This window comes from Micrasema longulum, unplaced genomic scaffold, assembly GCF_059751315.1.
Source record: "Micrasema longulum isolate JH-2025_06_02 unplaced genomic scaffold, ASM5975131v1 h1tg002062l, whole genome shotgun sequence".
NCBI classification, from domain to species: domain Eukaryota; kingdom Metazoa; phylum Arthropoda; class Insecta; order Trichoptera; family Brachycentridae; genus Micrasema; species Micrasema longulum.
This window is the reverse complement of record NW_028279229.1, coordinates 139308-157548: the sequence shown is the minus strand read 5'-3', so window position 1 is coordinate 157548 and position 18241 is coordinate 139308. Positions and strand designations below refer to the sequence as shown.

Genomic DNA, 18241 nt, shown 5'->3' with positions numbered 1-18241 from the left:
TTGAAATAGGGCACATAAAAACATAAACAATTATAAAAAGTATATATTTATCCTATAAACCAGGGATAGAAATTAAACAATAAGCTACCAGACAAAATAATTAAGCAACAGGCTCAGACAACCTTTGCAAAAGATATCAAAAACATTATTAATACAAATAATTTTCTTTTGTTTGATGAATATAATCCGTTAGGATTTATAAATAAACTAATTTCAAATAATAATAAAAATAGTATAATTATCTGTGCTCTAATACACTCTCATACACCTGTACACTTACTCTCATACACATACACATAAACACACCCTTTTGTTGTACCACAATTGAATGTGTATGGTTTTTATTTAGAAACTTCGCTGGTCTGTCCTTAAACCGTATCTTTTTTATAAATAAATAAATAGCATTGCACATATTTATTTATTTATTAACGGACTTTGTCCATATATACAATTTATAAGGTTTAAATATGACATTAAAGAATAGTTTAAAACATAAAAAAAAAGAAAGAAGCATTGACAAACATAAGGGACATCGACACAAGATCTGGACTATTTATTTAGTGCTCGTTTAAATCGTTGTAAACTTAAACCAAAAAAGTCCAGATCTTGTCTTGAGTTAACAATACGACAAAGACGGGTCATTGGAGAATTAAGGCCATAGTTTGTTCTATGCTGCTCGATGAACAGTACTTCATTGTTTCTCAATCTACGAGTCGGAATATTGAATTTTACTTGTCCCAGTAATGATGGAATATCGATTATACCATTTAGTATGCCGATATGGAGTCAATATTAGTTCTACGTTTTTGTAGACTAGAAATATTTAACATATATTTTATTTATAAGATATTTAGCATTTTTGTGGTAGTTTTGATCCTTTTTTTTATTCAGAAATGTTTTTTCTCATATTATAATATGTTATATTATACAAATATCATAATATAAATACGATTTATGAAGAAAAATGCAAAACAAGTCTCAAAATATTTTAATCATACTTTTTTATTAACCGTTCTTTAACTGCGTGTCGCTTTCAAATTACTAATCAAATTAGGATCAATGTTAAATTGTTCGATTAAATATCTCCAGCCGTCAATTTGCTACAATTATTAATTCAGTCAACTAAAAAGTTCAGTACTGTGTGTCGTTCGCACTCTTTTCCAACGTTTTGGAACGCATTACAGCGTGCATCATCAGGGTTGTGAATTTATGTATGCAGTTTTTTTTTACGACTTGTGCTTTTAAGTATTATAAAAAACACCATCATAAAACCAAAATAAAATACACAATGAACTTTCGGTGCCAAACATAAAAATAAAAATTGTAAACAAAATGGAGTGCATCAAATTATTTGTACCGATCATCCATTTAAGAACTAGGCAACACAGATCATTTGTTTTTCCAGAATGCTGGATAAATTCGCCCTTGTTGATGCCTCGAAGAAGTATAATCCCTACCGAGAGAATTGGATTTTTTCCATGCTGGGATTACCAGTTTAAGACTCTTACTCTCTAAATACGTCTCATAATGTGTATTCGTCTTTATTCAATATTGTTTATATGGACCTTCATATTCATTTGTTCTTTTTTCATCATGTTAGTGTTGTTTTAAATATAAAAATAAATAACTTATGCATACAAGACAAAATAACAGAATAAAAATAAAGTTTCGGGGTGACAGAGGCAATGTTCATAATAACGTTTTCCTTTATAAGGTAATTAGTGCCAGAAGCAGTACTAAAAATAGTTAACAATTACAGTTTCCAAAACAAATGCTTTAAAAGTATGGATAATAGATTATTTTTAATCTACACTATTAACATGTTTGTTTGCTAACATATGGAACCGTAAATCATATATTTCGGGTTTGTACTGTATCACAGTCGTTGCTATATGCAGCTTGTTAATCTTAAATTGGTGTATTTTTTTAGTCTACGCTTTAACATGATTTCGTTATTACTTGTTACCAGGATGATGAAGTAAAAAAACAGTTTTTTAATCGGAAAATTTATTTTTTATGCAGAAACAGGCATACTAAAAATGATACAAGATGGAATACAAAAAGGGTTGTTGGTGAGTTTATGACATCGTCATTTTACTGACAAATGCTTCAACTGTGGTTGATATTTATTTGATTGCATCAAATTAATATTTGTTGTAGTATTTGGGGTAGTTGTTGTATTTTGGGTAGCCTGGAGCAGCAGCTGCTGAGGCGGTAGCCTGGAAGAGAATTATTTTATTTTATTGGTTGTTACAGAGACTTGTGTATTATGTTTTATATTAAAACTAAAATTCATTTATAGATTCTAAATATCATAACAAGTAAAACTAAATACTTGATGATTTAAATTGGGACAACACACTAGTATCATTTTAGTATTTCACTGATATGAAAAATGTCTATCTCCAAAGTCTGAATCCTGTGTTCGGCTGCCTTTACTGCTTTTCCAATAAGCATAACCAGAGACAGGTTGGTTGGAAGCTTGGAGGTAAAACAGTATGTGCTTAACTTGTTGAAAAAATTCAATAGTAACTTAAAAATTGATTCTTCTAAATGACTGATTTCTTGATAAAACCCCCTATCAGACTGAAAAAATGGATTAGTAACCCATCCCTTCTAAGTTGAAAACTTGTGGTCTAGAGTCAAATAAAGTTAAACAATGAAGCCTACTGCAAGTTGGTTGACATTTCCTATTAAAATGTTATTGGTTATTATTTTAATAAAAAAACTTTTGAAAATCCCTGGATTTATTGTTAAATTTTATTTTATTTAACCTTCAAGGCGCTTTCGCCTAGTAAGCGTATTTTAAAAGAATGAATGGCTTACAATTTTTTTAAATGATATTTTTTTTAACAAGTTTAAGGGAGATAAATTTAGATAAAGAAAAAATATTTATCTGGTAAATATGTTTATTCGAGAATGAACAACATAATAACTAAACAACGTTTTGAATTTGTTTAGAATTGAAAGAAGACAATATTTATAAGAAAGGATGGGGAAAAAACGACCAAAGAACACAAATATTGTGTAGGCGCAGCACAAAGTAATTTTTATTCTACAAAAACCTAGGAAAATAATTAGTAGTTAAAATAGTGTAATGGATTTTAAGTCCTAAAGACGCCACACGTCTTTTTAGGTGAAAACGTTCATTCGTCAAATGAAACTTCACCGAGGAATTTCGAAATTATTTTAATTTTAAGGATTATTTTATCAAAATCATGAAGAAGTTAATAAATTTAACCATGGAGAATATTGTATGAAGTGCTTACCATGAGTGATGCGACGACCACGAAGACGGCGAGGAAGAGATTCTGGATCTGCATGTTGATTGGTTGCTGTTCACGGAGATGAATAGTAACGTTGCCTTCAGAGGCGAACCTTTTATAGTGAATTTTAGAAAAAATTATGTTAACACAGCCGATATATTTTTTCTTTAAATTTTAGGAAGCAAACAAACTTTTTACTGCATATAATCAACTTCGATAACACATGTTATTAATGCATTAAAACTGTTACTAAATCAAAATAATGCGCATTAACAATCAGAAGTATGTATTTTTTAAAATTATAATAATGTACGAAATACATTTATTTTGTAAGAAAAAAATACATCAGGTTAAAATCAAAAAAGTTTTTAGTGTGTTTTATTTTTATTCTTGTACCATATCAGGTGGCGAACGTTGGCAATCACTTATAAAAAGGCCTCTCCATCACACATCTCATTCCGGTCCAGACTCTCATGTTACGCATCCAAGACGTTTGCCTTCTGCCAGGACCACGCTTCTCCTCAATCTTGCCTATTGGAGGATTTTGTAATTGGTTTCATGCAGGATGTGACCTAGATAGGAGATCTAACAGACCTTTGTACATTTCAACAACTGTCTGTTGTAATTAGCTCTATTCTGGACCTCTATTTTGCTGACCAAATTTGTCCACGGTATACGAAGCATTCTTCTGTAAAGCCGCGTCTCGAATACCTCTAACCGATTCATGTCTGCTTTCAAAGTCCAGGTTTCTGAGCCATACAACAGAACAAACCAAATACATGGCTCAGGCTTATTAAACGATAGTCGCTGCATTCTTTCGGGTGTAGTTTTTTTGTAGTGTTATGAACGTGGAACCACGTGAATTCACATTCATCACCAATCATGAGGAATAACCCCCGTTTAGTAAATTTTGTTAAACAACCTAGGCAGACTATCCACATTCATCTCCCCAATGAGTTTCAGCATCTCAACAGGGGTTTCTTCTGGACAAGGGGTTTTTCTGTTTTTAGATGTTGCGATTGCGTGAAGTATCTCAGAACATAGAATTAATGGACTCTCTTAAAATCCACTCTTACTAGGGTCTGGTCTCTGACCATCAAAAAGGTCATGAATGTAATTCTCTCAAGTCTTGAGGATGTATTTTTCTTCTAGAATTAGTTTAAAATATTAATAGTCTTAAAATAATTTATAGTGTCGGTCATGTACGAGCCTGTTTCACTCGTATCGCGCCAATACACTCGGTTCAGTAAAATTAGGGTGGGTGGATACTTTTTATTATTTTCTTTTTTAGTTTTTTATTATTAGTTTCTACTCGTGGGTGAAAATTTTGCTTAAAAAAATCAAAAGGAGATTAGTCCGCCTCATGGTATAAGGTTTTGTGTATTTACATGTCTATTGATAAATGAAACAATCAATGAAATAATAATATATAAATCCACCCTATGTTATTTCATGCTGCTTTGTTTTGTTAAACGAAGTTTAAAATATACACGCACGATTATTCAGATGAAGCATAAAAAGTGGAATTTAGGAGTATCTTGTGATTGTTTTAACCGAAATTGAGTAATATTTCTACAAATTAATTCCGGATTACTTTGTGACAAGTGAAATTGTGAAGGACATAATATTTACCGATAAAAGTGAGTTTAACTTTAAAATATTTTGAATCTGACAACTGTCATTTCAATATAAAATAAGTAAAAGAGACAAGAACGAAGCTAATTCATTTCTTTAATCTAATTGGTCAACTGCTTAGCTCAGACGCCCAGCTAATTATTCACGTTCAGGCTCGAAACACATAAATTATTGATATTCTGGTGATCCAATAGATGGCAGTAGATTTCATCGATATTCTTTTTCGTGTTCACTCGATTGCATTTACTGTTAACAAGGCGTAACCCTTCATAACATAAAGAAAATGAATGACATTACTTGCAATAAGTGTTCTAACATCGTGAGCCCATCAAAAGCACTTAAGTGCTCACGGTGTTATGGAAGTACCCACTACTCTTGTATGGGCACATCCGCAGCAAATTTACGGAAAATGTCACAAATCACACGTTCAAATTGGAAATGTGATGTGTGCAAAACCCAGGACCCAAGATCCAGAGCGTCCAGTCCACACGTGATTAATGTCAATCCTACCTCGCCCATTGCCACCGCCACCATGGAGAACATATTGAGTGAAATCAAATCACTTAGGGAAAGCAACCAACATATACTACAAGAATTTAAAAGCTTTAACAGTAATATTTCCACGGAACTGAGAGATATAAAAGCTACGCTGGAGTTTCTTACAGGTGAGTATGATCAGCTTAAATCAGATGCCACAGTGAATAAAAAAACCATAATTAAGTTGATGTCAGACAACCAGACACTTACTGCCAGTAATGAGTTACTTGTCAGGCAGGTTAACATGCTTAATCAAATTAATCGCCAATGTAATGTAGAATTACAATTGGTACCCGAAGAAAAATCCGAAAACCTCACAGAGATCATCCGCAAATTAGGCGCCGCAGTAGCATATCCAATTGACGAGGAACAAATATTGGCCTGCTACAGAGCTCCTCAGATTAACAAGGAATCCATAAGACCGAAAAGTATTATTTTCCAACTACCGAGTATTCGTACCAGGGATGGACTTTTGACCGCAGTAAGAAATTTCAACAATAAGAACAAACTCAAGAAATTAAACGCGGAACACATTGGCATAAACAATAAATCTCCCATTTTTGTAATAGAGCATCTAACTAAGGAAAATAAAGACCTTCACGCTGCAACCCGGCACTCGGCTAGAGAAAAAAACTTTCGATTTACCTGGGTCAGGAATGGAAAAATTTTTCTTCGCAAAGATGAAAATTCTCCTGTTATACATATTGCCAGTAAGGAAAGTTTATCAAAACTGTAACTTGTTGGCTTTTTATTCTGTATTTTGCTCTTATTTTGTTTCTTCGTTCTCTCATTTTTTAAGCTTGAAAAACATATTATCTTGTATTTATTTTTATTTTATAAGTATCACAGATGTATCTTTTTGTAGCTATAACTTTTATCTTACAATTTTTGTATGCATATTCTTTTACATTTCTTGCTTTCATCTTATAGGTTTATTCTCTTATATTTTTAATTTGTATTTTAAAGATGGACCAGACACGTCTTTTTGTAGTTATATCCTTTATCTTAGAAACTTTATTAGCGTAGTCTTTTATATTTCTTGTTTTAATCTCACAAATTTAAGAAACATATTTTTCTTTATTTTTAACATGTATTTTAAAGGTATAACAGACATGTCTTTTTATATTTATAATATCCATATTACAAATTTTATTAGCACATTATTTTTTAATTCTTATTTTAATTTTATAAGCTTAAGAAACATTTTCTCATATATTTGTTATATTTATTTTGAAGGTGTAACAGACGTGTCTTTTTGTAGTTATAACCTTTACCATGTAAGTCCTCTAAGCATTTTGTTTTGCGTCGGTTGTCTCAATTTTATACACTTGAAAGGCGTTTTCTCTTTTACATTATATTTTTATTTTATAAATATTGCAAACATATATTTTTGTACATACAAACTTTATCTTGCATGTTTCAAAATCATTTTTTTCATTTGTATTTCTTATTTTCATTTTACAAATCTGAAAAACAAATACTCTAGTATTTTAAATTTTGATCTTTTAAATATTAAAGACACTCATATTTTTTATCTTTATTTTATAAATATTACACGCGCATATTATTTTGCTTTTAATATTTTTCTTACTACTCTTGAATGCACACAATTTTGTTTCCTTTATTTTAGATTTAAAAGATCGATAAATTGTTTCACTCGTATTTTTGATCTTTATATTGTTATACGTATATTTTCTTATAGTTATAACCTTTATCTCGCAAATTTTATATGCATACTGTCTTGTATTTTTTACCTTTACTATATAAATTTTACAGGCATTTTCTTTTATATTCATAACTTTTATCCTTTAATATGTAAGGACATGTTTAATTTTATTTTTAACCTTTTTTTTAACAGTCTTGAATTTTTGTTATAACCACTATTTTTTAAGTTTAAAATGCATGAGCTGGTCGATCTACTATTACTTTTTATGTTTATATTATGTACCACCTACAACTATAACAGGTTGGAAGCTATCAGATATACATTTACAAATTGCTTATTATATTTGTGTTATAAACATAAAACAAATCATTGCTTATTATACTCTTCAAAACCAAGGCCATGTTCTCAAAGTCTTATCCTCAAATTACCGGCGCTAGTTTTTTTGAAAATGTCTCTGACGTAAACCGGATGATGGTACAAGAACAAGTAACAAGAAATAGTGGAATGAGCTCTACAAACTTAGAAAAAAAATATTCCTTAATTCAGGATTATGTTGCTGTTGAGACCTCTCTGCGTATAATGTATATGAACGCAAGAAGCATGCGTAACAAAATGGATGAAATTGAAGAAACTGTAAAAGCTGTTAATAGTATCATACATATCTTAGTAATAACAGAAACCTGGCTGACAGAAGGAGAGGAAGTTTTCTTCAACTTTACTGGATACACGGGCATATATTCATCGAGAAATAATGAACGCGGAGGAGGGGTCGCTATATATGTTCATACAACATTAAATCATAGTTTAATAGAAAAATGTAATTCTGATAACACCTTCCTAGGAATCAATGTAACTGGTAAAAATTTCAAACCCTTTAAACTTTATGCTTTCTATCGTAAACCGTCTGGCAATATCACAAACTTCTTCACCTGCCTTGAAAATATTTTACAAAAAACCAAACAAGACACAATTATTACTGGGGATTTTAACTTAGATATTCTTAAAAACAACGAACATACTAGTCGCTATATTAACACATTACAATCGTACGATTTTCGCATTTGCAACATGACATTTCCCACAAGAATCACGCAAAACTGTTCCTCTTTGATTGATCACTTTATTTTAAACACAAAAAACATATCCGGCGTTATTTCAAATATTGATGATCCTCTCAGCGACCATAACTTGCTCATATATGATTATAAAAACAACATAAAAATATGCCCAAATAACAGAATATACAAACTTCATGAAAATACAAAGATAGACTACCAAAAGCTTAAAACCTATTTTCAAAGCCATAGTTTTAATCATATAAATAATATCAATGAAAACTATACTAATTTTGATGAACATGTAAGAAAAGCGATTGTCCACAGCAAAAACTCAACTCGATCTAGAAATAGAAATGGATATCTAGGCAATACTCCATGGTTTGACCAAAAACTAAGCCTGTTAATAAAACAAAGGAATATTCTACACCGACAATGGAAACTTGATCCTTGTAATATTAATCTTATGCATCTTAAAAACAGAGCTAGAAATGATGTCACTAACTACCGAAGGATCGCTAAAGTAAATTATTATAAGCAACAATTTCAGGAAAACATGTACAATCCACGGAAAACTTGGAAAACAATCAATTCTATTTTCTCCAATAATAGATCCCAATCTAAATCTGTATGTGAGTGTCTAGATGTAAATGGAAAACAATATACTGATTCTAAACAAATGGCAACAATGTTTAACGACTTTTTTCTATCAATAGGTGAAAAATTATCGGCAGTTATTATTACTACATCGCCTGACCGAAATACCATTTACACACAACAGAAAGCTAATCAATCACTCTACATGCCACTTACAAAAAAAAATGAGATCGCAAAACTAATTTCTCTCCTTAAATCTAAAGCAGCTCCTGGATCAGATAATCTTACAGCATCTTTATTTAAAATATGTAAAAACGAACTTATTGACCATCTTGTTGTTATTATTAATCAATCATTGTCACAGGGTATTTTTCCAGATAAATTAAAGATCGCAAAAATAATACCAATTTACAAAGATGACTGCAGTAAAAATGTCCAAAATTATAGACCGATATCTATTCTCCCGGTTTGTTCTAAATTGTTTGAATATGTAATTAAAGATAGACTCACAAAATATCTAAACGCAAATGATATCCTTTCGAAAAGTCAATACGGCTTTATAAAACAATCTAATACAAAAGTTGCAGCATTAGATTTTGTTTCATCCATTCAGAGTTATCTTGATAAAGGCCTTTACACTGCGGCAATTTTTATAGATCTCAAAAAAGCCTTTGATACAGTCAACCATAAAATTTTATTGGAAAAATTGGAACATATTGGAGTTTGTGGTACTTCTCTTGATTTACTAACCTCGTATTTAGAAAATCGAAAATGTTTTGCTGAAGTGGGAGGTGAGCATAGTGAAATGGGGGATATTACATGTGGTGTCCCACAAGGTTCTATTCTTGGCCCACTTCTCTTCCTGATCTATATAAATGACCTACCGAACTTGAAATTCATGGGAACAATACAACTCTATGCTGATGACACGATTATTTACTTTAACAGTCCAAACCTTGTGAATTTACAAAATCAAATGGAACATGACGTTTCCCAGCTTACGACATGGTTAAAAATCAATAAATTAACATTAAATGCAAAAAAATCCCACTATTTAATATTTGGAAATAAACTTAATATAAATTTGAATATAGCAATTGGTTCAGATCGACTTGAAAAAAAATATGTTACTAAATATTTAGGCTTAACCATAGATTCAAAACTAACCTGGAATGATCAGTTTAATCATGTAAAATCTAAAATTGCGCCAATTGCTGGAATCCTGTATAGACTTCAGAACATGCTTCCGACAACACTTCTTCGGGCCGTATATTTTGCCATGTTTCACTCTCATCTATCCTATCTTACCTGTGTCTGGGGATTTGCGACGAAAAAGAGGATTGCGGAAATACAGGTTCTACAAAATAGAGCAATAAGAAATGTATTTCGTTTTCGAAGAGATAAAAGCATAAAGGAGATATATTCCGAGACAAATATAGTTCCTTTTAGTATTTTACCTTCATATGAAATAACTAACACTTTTTTACAAATTTTGCAACATAAATTAAACTCAAATTTAGCGCTTACTTTTAACAGTGATATACATAACCATCGCACACGATCTCATAACTGTCTACATTTACCCCCTGTACACTCCTCTAAATTCGGATTGAGGTCACTCCTCTACATTGCCTCTACTCAATATAACCTCCTGCCTATTCACTTTAAATCAATTTCTTACCAGTCTACGAATGGAAATCAAATAACACTAAAAAATCATTTCCTCAAATTATTTCTCGATAACCCTTAACCCATGTGATTTAATGTTAAATAATATATTATAATTTGTTTTTAAAAAGGTCTCCAAAATATGTCCATTTTTGTTTTAATTATGTTCAACAAAATGTATTTTTACTTTTTATCTGATAATCTTAAATTGTATCAATCCCAGAATGAGTTTGCTAACTCATGGGAATACAATTGTAAAAAAAAAAAAACAATCCATATTTAGGAAAATACACATGTGTCCTAAATCATTTTGTAAAGCGCTGTCTCTCTCACCGAACTGGTGCGATAGAGGGAGTCTTTCGTTTCTTAGCCAAACTTAAACGTCAAATATTTTTAGAATATATTTATGCACCTAAAATAGCGGTTTAAATTCCATTGCTGTTTTAACGAGTATAAAATTGAAGTTTACTTTCTGTTAGTTTGTTTATGACTTTTGTTTTCTGTGAGCTGTGGTAAAAAAGTATTTGATTTTGTTAGTGCTGAATTATTTCCGTTCAATGCAGAATGAATCAACGTTTTTCGTAAAGCATAGCAATACAATGATCTTTTTTGCAAAACGGTTAAGGTAAAAAAAATGTACGAATGAGCTAAATTAAAACTTAAATGAAGTAAAATTAAAGTAAAATTAAAGTTAATTAAAGTTTAAGCAAGCATATTGGGAACTATCTCAATAGGTAAAGTAAATACCTGTTCTTACGTAGACAGCATTAAAAAAAAAAGAATACAGAAAATAACAAATAATACAAATAAATTTTTTTAGGGATGTCTCAAGATAATAAAAACAAAAATCTTACAAAAAATCATGGAACTAAAAAATCGAAACCGTCGAAATACTCGTTAAATGGTATAAACTGACAGAAAGTAATAAATTTGTAAAAAAACATTAAAAAAATAAAAAAACAAACACACTGACAAATGAAATTAAATATCTCAAAAACTCTCAACAGTTGCTCCAACCGGCTCCATCCCATTTTTAAAATCCGTTATTTTGTACCAATATTAAATTTGTATTCAGCTAAGTATAATATTTTTTGTGGGAGCATGTTGTGTACACGGGATCCTATAAAAATTGGCAAAATAAGTTTTCAAATGGGGAATATTTATTTTCCCTTCAGTTTTAAATCTGGTACTTTTAGTATGGGTGACGATGAACAAAGCTTTGTCTATATGAATGCCTTCTAAAATTGTATTTAAAAACATTTGACTTGCATTAAATATATTGGCTCTACGAAGTAATGGTTCTGATGCACAACGGAAAGGCTTTTTGAATATAACTCTAATAATTGCCATATGCATCTTTAATGGGTCAAGAATAGTGGTTGCAGCTCCAGATAAGGTTGATTTATGTTCCGTTCTTCCTTTGTTTGTCTTAAATAAGTGAGATCACAATAATTAAAATAAATGTTCACGTTTATCGTAATTTTGAGCTTGATTTTAAAGAAATAGGGTAATAATTTGAACATATAATACTTACGTTACAAACTACTTATTTTGAGTAATCTGTTGTCATTTTATTTAATAAAATAGAAACTATGAAATTATGAAAAGAAATGACATATTTTAATTTTTTAAAACTCAGTTTATGAGCAACAAATCTTGTCCTGACCCTGATCAGCCTCTATACAATAATGGACGATAATTAAGAAATTTGGCAGCTTTTAATACTCCAGAGTTTACATAACTGAGGATGGAAGCATGCACAAAACAAAGAGCTCGCAACCCGCTTAGAAATTGCTGGAGCACCATTTAATATCATATGGTGCGTGTTGTCTGGAACTCTAGTCTATACTCAGTTAAAATGAAATGTCGATTATTCAACTCTTGTATAATGCCGGTACTCCTATGTGGGTGTGAATTTTGGCACCATATCAAATCTCAGAACATCAAACTTCTTTGAGAGTAAGTGCTTGAGAAGAATGTTGGGTTTCTTTGATTTTATAACTAACATTGAAGTCTAAGAACAAACAAAGCAGCCTCTTATGACAAGCGTCTTGAAGATGCGACAGTAGACCTGGCTTGGACACATACTGCGCATGCCTCAGGGGAACCTAAACCCAAGTTGCCTCTTCTTTAAACCTGCGGACTCCCGCCGCCTGGAATAAACTTATATGTACCTTATTAAAAAGCGTTAATATTTTATGATTTTTACATGAACTGTTTGCATGAATCGTTCACATTATTTAAAAACCCCTCCAAAACTTGTTTTTCCTAATTATTATTATGATGACTTAATTTTTTTTCTTATTTTTAGTGATACTTACATTTTTTAGCATTAACTTTGTGGCACATTATTATTCAATATATATAAATGAAATAACTTCGTTTTTCTTTATATACCACTTTATTTTTTAAAGATTTAATAATTAAAGTTTCAGAAAAAACACCAACACACACAAAGCTTTTTTTTAATAACTCATAATTGTAAAAAATTAAAACTTAAAAATTAAAACTAGTTTATTCGATAAACAATATATTTTTCAACTTTTTTTCATTAAATATGCGCTTTTTTTCATAATTAAAGAAGGGCGCTTTCCAAAACATAAAAAGCTTAATTTCTTACGAACAAAGTAAGTGAGTCAACTTAACTCAAAATAATCGGTGGCATATTAACCGATTTACCTTACGTACTTAGAGAGTTATCAGTACATAAGAAAAACATTATTTTAGCTTTAATATTCATTATCAAATAACTTCATTCTTTTTTTTGTTATTTTGAACTTTAGGATTAAAAGTAGTGAATGCACTACTTTTAATCCTCCTATCACAGCCTATGCAGCTCGGCATAGTGAGTATTTTTTCCAGCAACCATTTTTTTTCCCAATTTTGACTATGATATAGTTTTTTATTGATTAATTATTTTATGTAAAGAGAAATACAAATTAATCGTATTTCCGGGAGTAACTAGCTCTCTCGGTATATTCATAAATCTTAATGTTACATCTGTAAAACAACCTTATGTGAAATCTCTGTTACTGGACGAACACAAACATTATCATCTACCTTCCATAACTACTTCCACAAATACAAGTTACTAGATACCAGGGGCGAACCGTATATAGAAGCGATTATGCGCAGCTTACCATTATAGTTGACTAACCATAATAGTGTTTTATTGTAAATTTATTTAACAAATAAATAATTAACATTTATTTTAAATCGCTTCCACCATTTGTATTTTTATCCTAATATAAATATAAATGTTGATAAATCACGCCCAGCGCCGGCGGTGAGCCAAGAAACTAGCCGATTATTGCAGCTTATTTTTTCATACAAATAAGTATACTATATTTTGAATGTATTAACCCCAGTGCGAGTTTTTTTTTCCTAGATTAAACCTGCAGATTAAACAAAATATTTGAAGATTCTTCATTTGGAAAACAGTATTTAAAATATTAGTTCTTAAGGACTATTTTTCTTTGAGATGGTACTATTGACATATGACCATAATTACTTTCATGCGTCATGTTGCAGGATATATAATGCTCCGCGCGGCCGTTTTTAGCACTATTTATTACAAGAACAATTCGGCTGGTTGATATTTTAATTGAATACCTAATATCTACTGAATTCATAATGGTATTTTTTTATGAATTATATATTAGGGTAATGGATAATATATCTAAATAAATGGTGAATGTTACACAGTGTGTAAAGTGGCCACTTAACCAGCCAATGACAGATCATAAGCCCTGTAAATGCCTTGACTTCCATATTTCCTTAATTAAGGTATTCTCCATCCCTGTTGTAATTTGTTATATCTATATAATATAATATATCACGAAGTTACATCGTTTGAGTTGATTTCATGGATAAGAGTTGTTGTATCACACTGAACTACTAAAAAATATCAATTTATAGTATTTATTACTCACATTATATTATGTACCTCATAGGAGGTACATAGGTAGGTTCAAATAGAGAATTTTTTGATAGTTTACCTGCTAATAAAATCACCATTCGCCACTGCTAGATACCCTGATGCTGAAAAAACACTTTACTACTACTCGGTTAAAGTGTACAATCAACTTTCATTGTCTATAAAGACAATTACTAAATGCTCTTAATGTAAAACTGCTGTAAAGAAATGGATAGTAGAGGTGGATTGCGCACGGATCGATGAATGGATCAAGCCAAATAAGTAAAAAAATGTTTCCTGATTATGAAATTTTGTCTGCAAGTTTATATGAATTTATTATTTGTTGTTTGATTATTTAAATTTATTTTGCTTATTATTTTTATTTTATTTATTTTTATTTTTGCACCACAACAGGCCATGAGGCCCAATCACAGTGTTGGATCACATCACAGAACACCCAGGCTTGGTAAAAATCACATTTTAATTTTTGTGTTCTCACCGGGTACCGGAACCTTCCGTGCGTGAGTCAAGCGTCTTGACCACTACACCACGGAGGCCGCCATGATGAGAAATAGGTTGGTTAGATTAATTACGTTTATGTTTTCTTATAATGTTAACTATGTTTAATTAATAATTTAAGACATGTTTCATTACACTTATTGTAAAATGTTTCCCTCAGCACGGGACATCCCGGTGAGGGAACATTATTCCGTAAAAAAAATAAATACAAGATTTTAAAAGTGTAAATGAATAAATAAAAAATAAATTAAAATTAGGGACTAAAGTAATTCTAACAATTGTTTACGTATCCATAACAACAAAGAACCAAAGCATGTAAAACATCTTCGTCATCGTGACGTTGGTGACCGCACCAAAAAAAGTACGCCTAGTTACTAGTAAGCAGTACTACATATAGCTAATATTAACAAATTACAATTGGAATGGAGAAAACCTTAAATAAGGGAATATGGAAGTCTAGGCATTTACAGGGCTCATGACCTGAATTTGTTAATCTTAATGACTCCCGAGGGGGTGAAATCCAGTCTTTTGTCTACGATTGGACAAACTCAAATATTGTAATGAAACCAACTGGTCCAAAAAAAAGTTTAAAAATTGAAAATTGTTTTCAGGCGTAATTCACTCAGATCAATCTCTTTACAACAATAAAGGTTTCAGTTCATTTAACTTCACTAAAATCAACAAATGGAAGAATTGAAGAAATATGGATGTTCAAACTTAACATCCATATTTCTTCAATTGTGAAGGTTACACAGTGTGTAAAGTGGCCACTTAAACCAGCCAGTGACAGGTCATAAGCCTTGTAAATGTCTAGACTTCGATATTCCCTTATTTAAGGTATTCTCCATCCCTGTTGTAATTTGTTAATCTTAATGACTCCCGAGGGTGTGAAATCCAGTCTTTTGTCTACGAACATTTGGACAAACTCAAATATTGTAAAATAGCTAATAATTACAATTTGGAAAACATATGCTTAAAAAGTATTGATTTTGATGACAATCAGTATATTTTTAATTTCCTTTATTTACATGTTTGTTTACTAACATATGGAACCGTGGATTTATATATCGGGTTTGTACCGCGTCACAGTCTTTGCTATATGCAGCTTGTTAATCTGAAATTTGTGTCGTTTTTCAGTTTACGCTTTAACGTGATTTTGTTATTACTCGTTACCAGGACGATAAAGTAAAAAAAACAGTTTTTTCGTCGGAAAATTTATTGAGGAGCTATCTTTATGCAGAAACAGGCATACTAAAATGTTACAAGATGGAATTCAAAAGGGTTTGTTGTTGAGTTGATCGCATCGTCATTTTACTGACAAATGCTTTAACTGTGGTAGATATGTGATTGCAACAAATTAATATTTGTTGTAGTATTTGGGGTAGTTGCTGTATCGGGGGTAACCTGGAGCAGCAGCTGCTGAGGTGGTAGCCTGAAAGAGACAAAAACAAAATTATTGTTTGTTACAGAAACTTGTGTATTATGCCTTTTAGTAAAACTAAAATTCATTTATAGAACCAAAATATCGTTACAATGACAACAAAATACTTAATGTCCTAATTTTTTTTTTTTTTTTAATTATTTTACAAGGTAATTCAACAACGATACAAACTAGAAAGCGTACAATTTGAAAGCATTCGTCGATATAATTTTACATGCATTTATATCTTCAATTATAGAACTACACAAAAGAGATTTATATAGTAAGTCATAGTACATATATATTTATTTTTTATTAAATAAGTTTAAAGTCAAAATTCATCAGTAACATAAAAATTGGTACTCTAAAATGACTGAGTTCTCGATATAACCCCTTTATCAGCCTGAAAAATGGGTCAATGACCCATCCATTCTCTTTTGTAAACTTTTGGTATCAAGTTAAAGAAAATTTAACAATGAAGCCTACGGCAAGTTGGTGGACATTTCCTAATAAAATTTTAAGGGCAATTTTAAGTGTTAATAAAAGAACCGTAAAAGTCCTTGGTTAAGTTTTTTTTATTTTATTTTATATAACCACCAAGGCGCTTTCGCCTAAATAGGTGTTTTTAGAAAGGGTAAATTGTTTTCAATTTTTTTAAACAAGTTTTTGGGAGATAAAAACATCGGGTCAATATGTTCATTGAAAAAGGAACAACTTTATAAATTAACAATATTTTATGGAGTTTACTTTTATAAATATAATGTTTTGTATTTTAATAAAATTGAGTAAAAACAATATTTATTAGTTGAAATATGAGGAAAGAACAACTGGAGAATATAAATATTATATTAGCAAAGTAAAACAAAATGAAAATACTTTTTTCCAAAAACTTGTGAAAATGAATAGCAGTAGTAAATGCTGGAACGGTTTATTAGTCCCGAAGACGCCACGCTTTCTTAGGTGAAAACACTCATTGGTCAAATAAATTTCATTAATTTTTTAATAAAAATCATGAAGCAGATAATATATTAAATTGAGGTGAATGCGGCATGTAGTCCTTACCATGAGTGATGCAACGACCACGAAGAGGGCGAGGAAAAGATTCTGGATCTGCATGTTGATAGGTTGCTGTTCACGGAGATGAATAGTAATGATGCATTCCGAGGCGAGCCTTTTATAGTCAATTTGAGAAATAATCATGTTAACACAGCCGATATATTTTTCCTTTCAATTTCAGGATGCAAACAAATTTTTTACAGCGCGTAATCAACGATAACACATGTTATTAGCTTACTTTAAAAAAAAACAAAATAATGCGCATCAATAATATGAAGTATGCATAGAAAAAAATTATAGTAATGTCCGAAACACATATAGTTCCAAAAAAAAAAAATATTTGAATTAAAAATGTTTTTAGTATATAGAAATGTTTATAGACAGGTTGTATTAGACCAGCTAATGACAGGTTATAAGCCCTGTAAAAATACCTTGACCCAAAATTCCGTTATTTGAAACGTTTTCCCTCTCCGCTGTCCAAAATAAAGATTATACACATACCTGTATTAACTTTAACGTGAACTTGTTTTACTAAACTTTTTAAAACATATAATGTTATTTTTCATGCGTGTACTATTTTTAGATAAGGAGTATTAATTTTATTGGAGTGCAAATTGTGTTAAACATATTACTAAAATTTTCGTATTTATTAACATTTTTACATTATGCCCAGGGTGCCTATCTAGCACCCCTTGTTTTTAATGTATGCAGTAACATTGTAGCTAATGTATTCTCCTTTACTTGTTTTTGGCTTTTTGCGGACGCAAAGTTTTGCTTCAGTCAGATATTGATTCTTTTAATATGTGGTGCAATTTGCAAATATCTTTTTACTGCCACGAATAATATTGTTTTTTTTCGTAATTATATCTTATTATACATAACTACTATTGTAACTACAAAATATTA

The 18241-nt window shown here is 30.7% G+C and overlaps 2 protein-coding genes and 2 long non-coding RNA genes across 4 annotated transcripts in view; 2 read left to right on the top strand and 2 right to left on the bottom strand.

Moving 5' to 3' along the window:
* LOC148273145 (uncharacterized) overlaps nucleotides 1-18241 on the top strand; it is a 301031-nt gene that overhangs the window by 188509 nt on the left and 94281 nt on the right. The window lies entirely within an intron of this gene.
* LOC148273162 (uncharacterized) lies at nucleotides 2038-3356 on the bottom strand. Its single transcript, XR_015824666.1, has 2 exons — nucleotides 3270-3356; nucleotides 2038-2219 (listed from the first exon to the last, which is right to left on the bottom strand). It is a non-coding gene; the product is annotated as an uncharacterized LOC148273162 (long non-coding RNA).
* LOC148273161 (uncharacterized) lies at nucleotides 4826-6434 on the top strand. The gene has a single exon (XM_088239069.1). The coding sequence runs from the start codon at nucleotides 5185-5187 to the stop codon at nucleotides 6172-6174; it is 990 nt and encodes a 329-aa protein (XP_088095195.1). The 5' UTR covers nucleotides 4826-5184; the 3' UTR covers nucleotides 6175-6434.
* Nucleotides 15847-18212, bottom strand: LOC148273160 (uncharacterized). Its single transcript, XR_015824658.1, has 2 exons — nucleotides 17342-18212; nucleotides 15847-16291 (listed from the first exon to the last, which is right to left on the bottom strand). It is a non-coding gene; the product is annotated as an uncharacterized LOC148273160 (long non-coding RNA).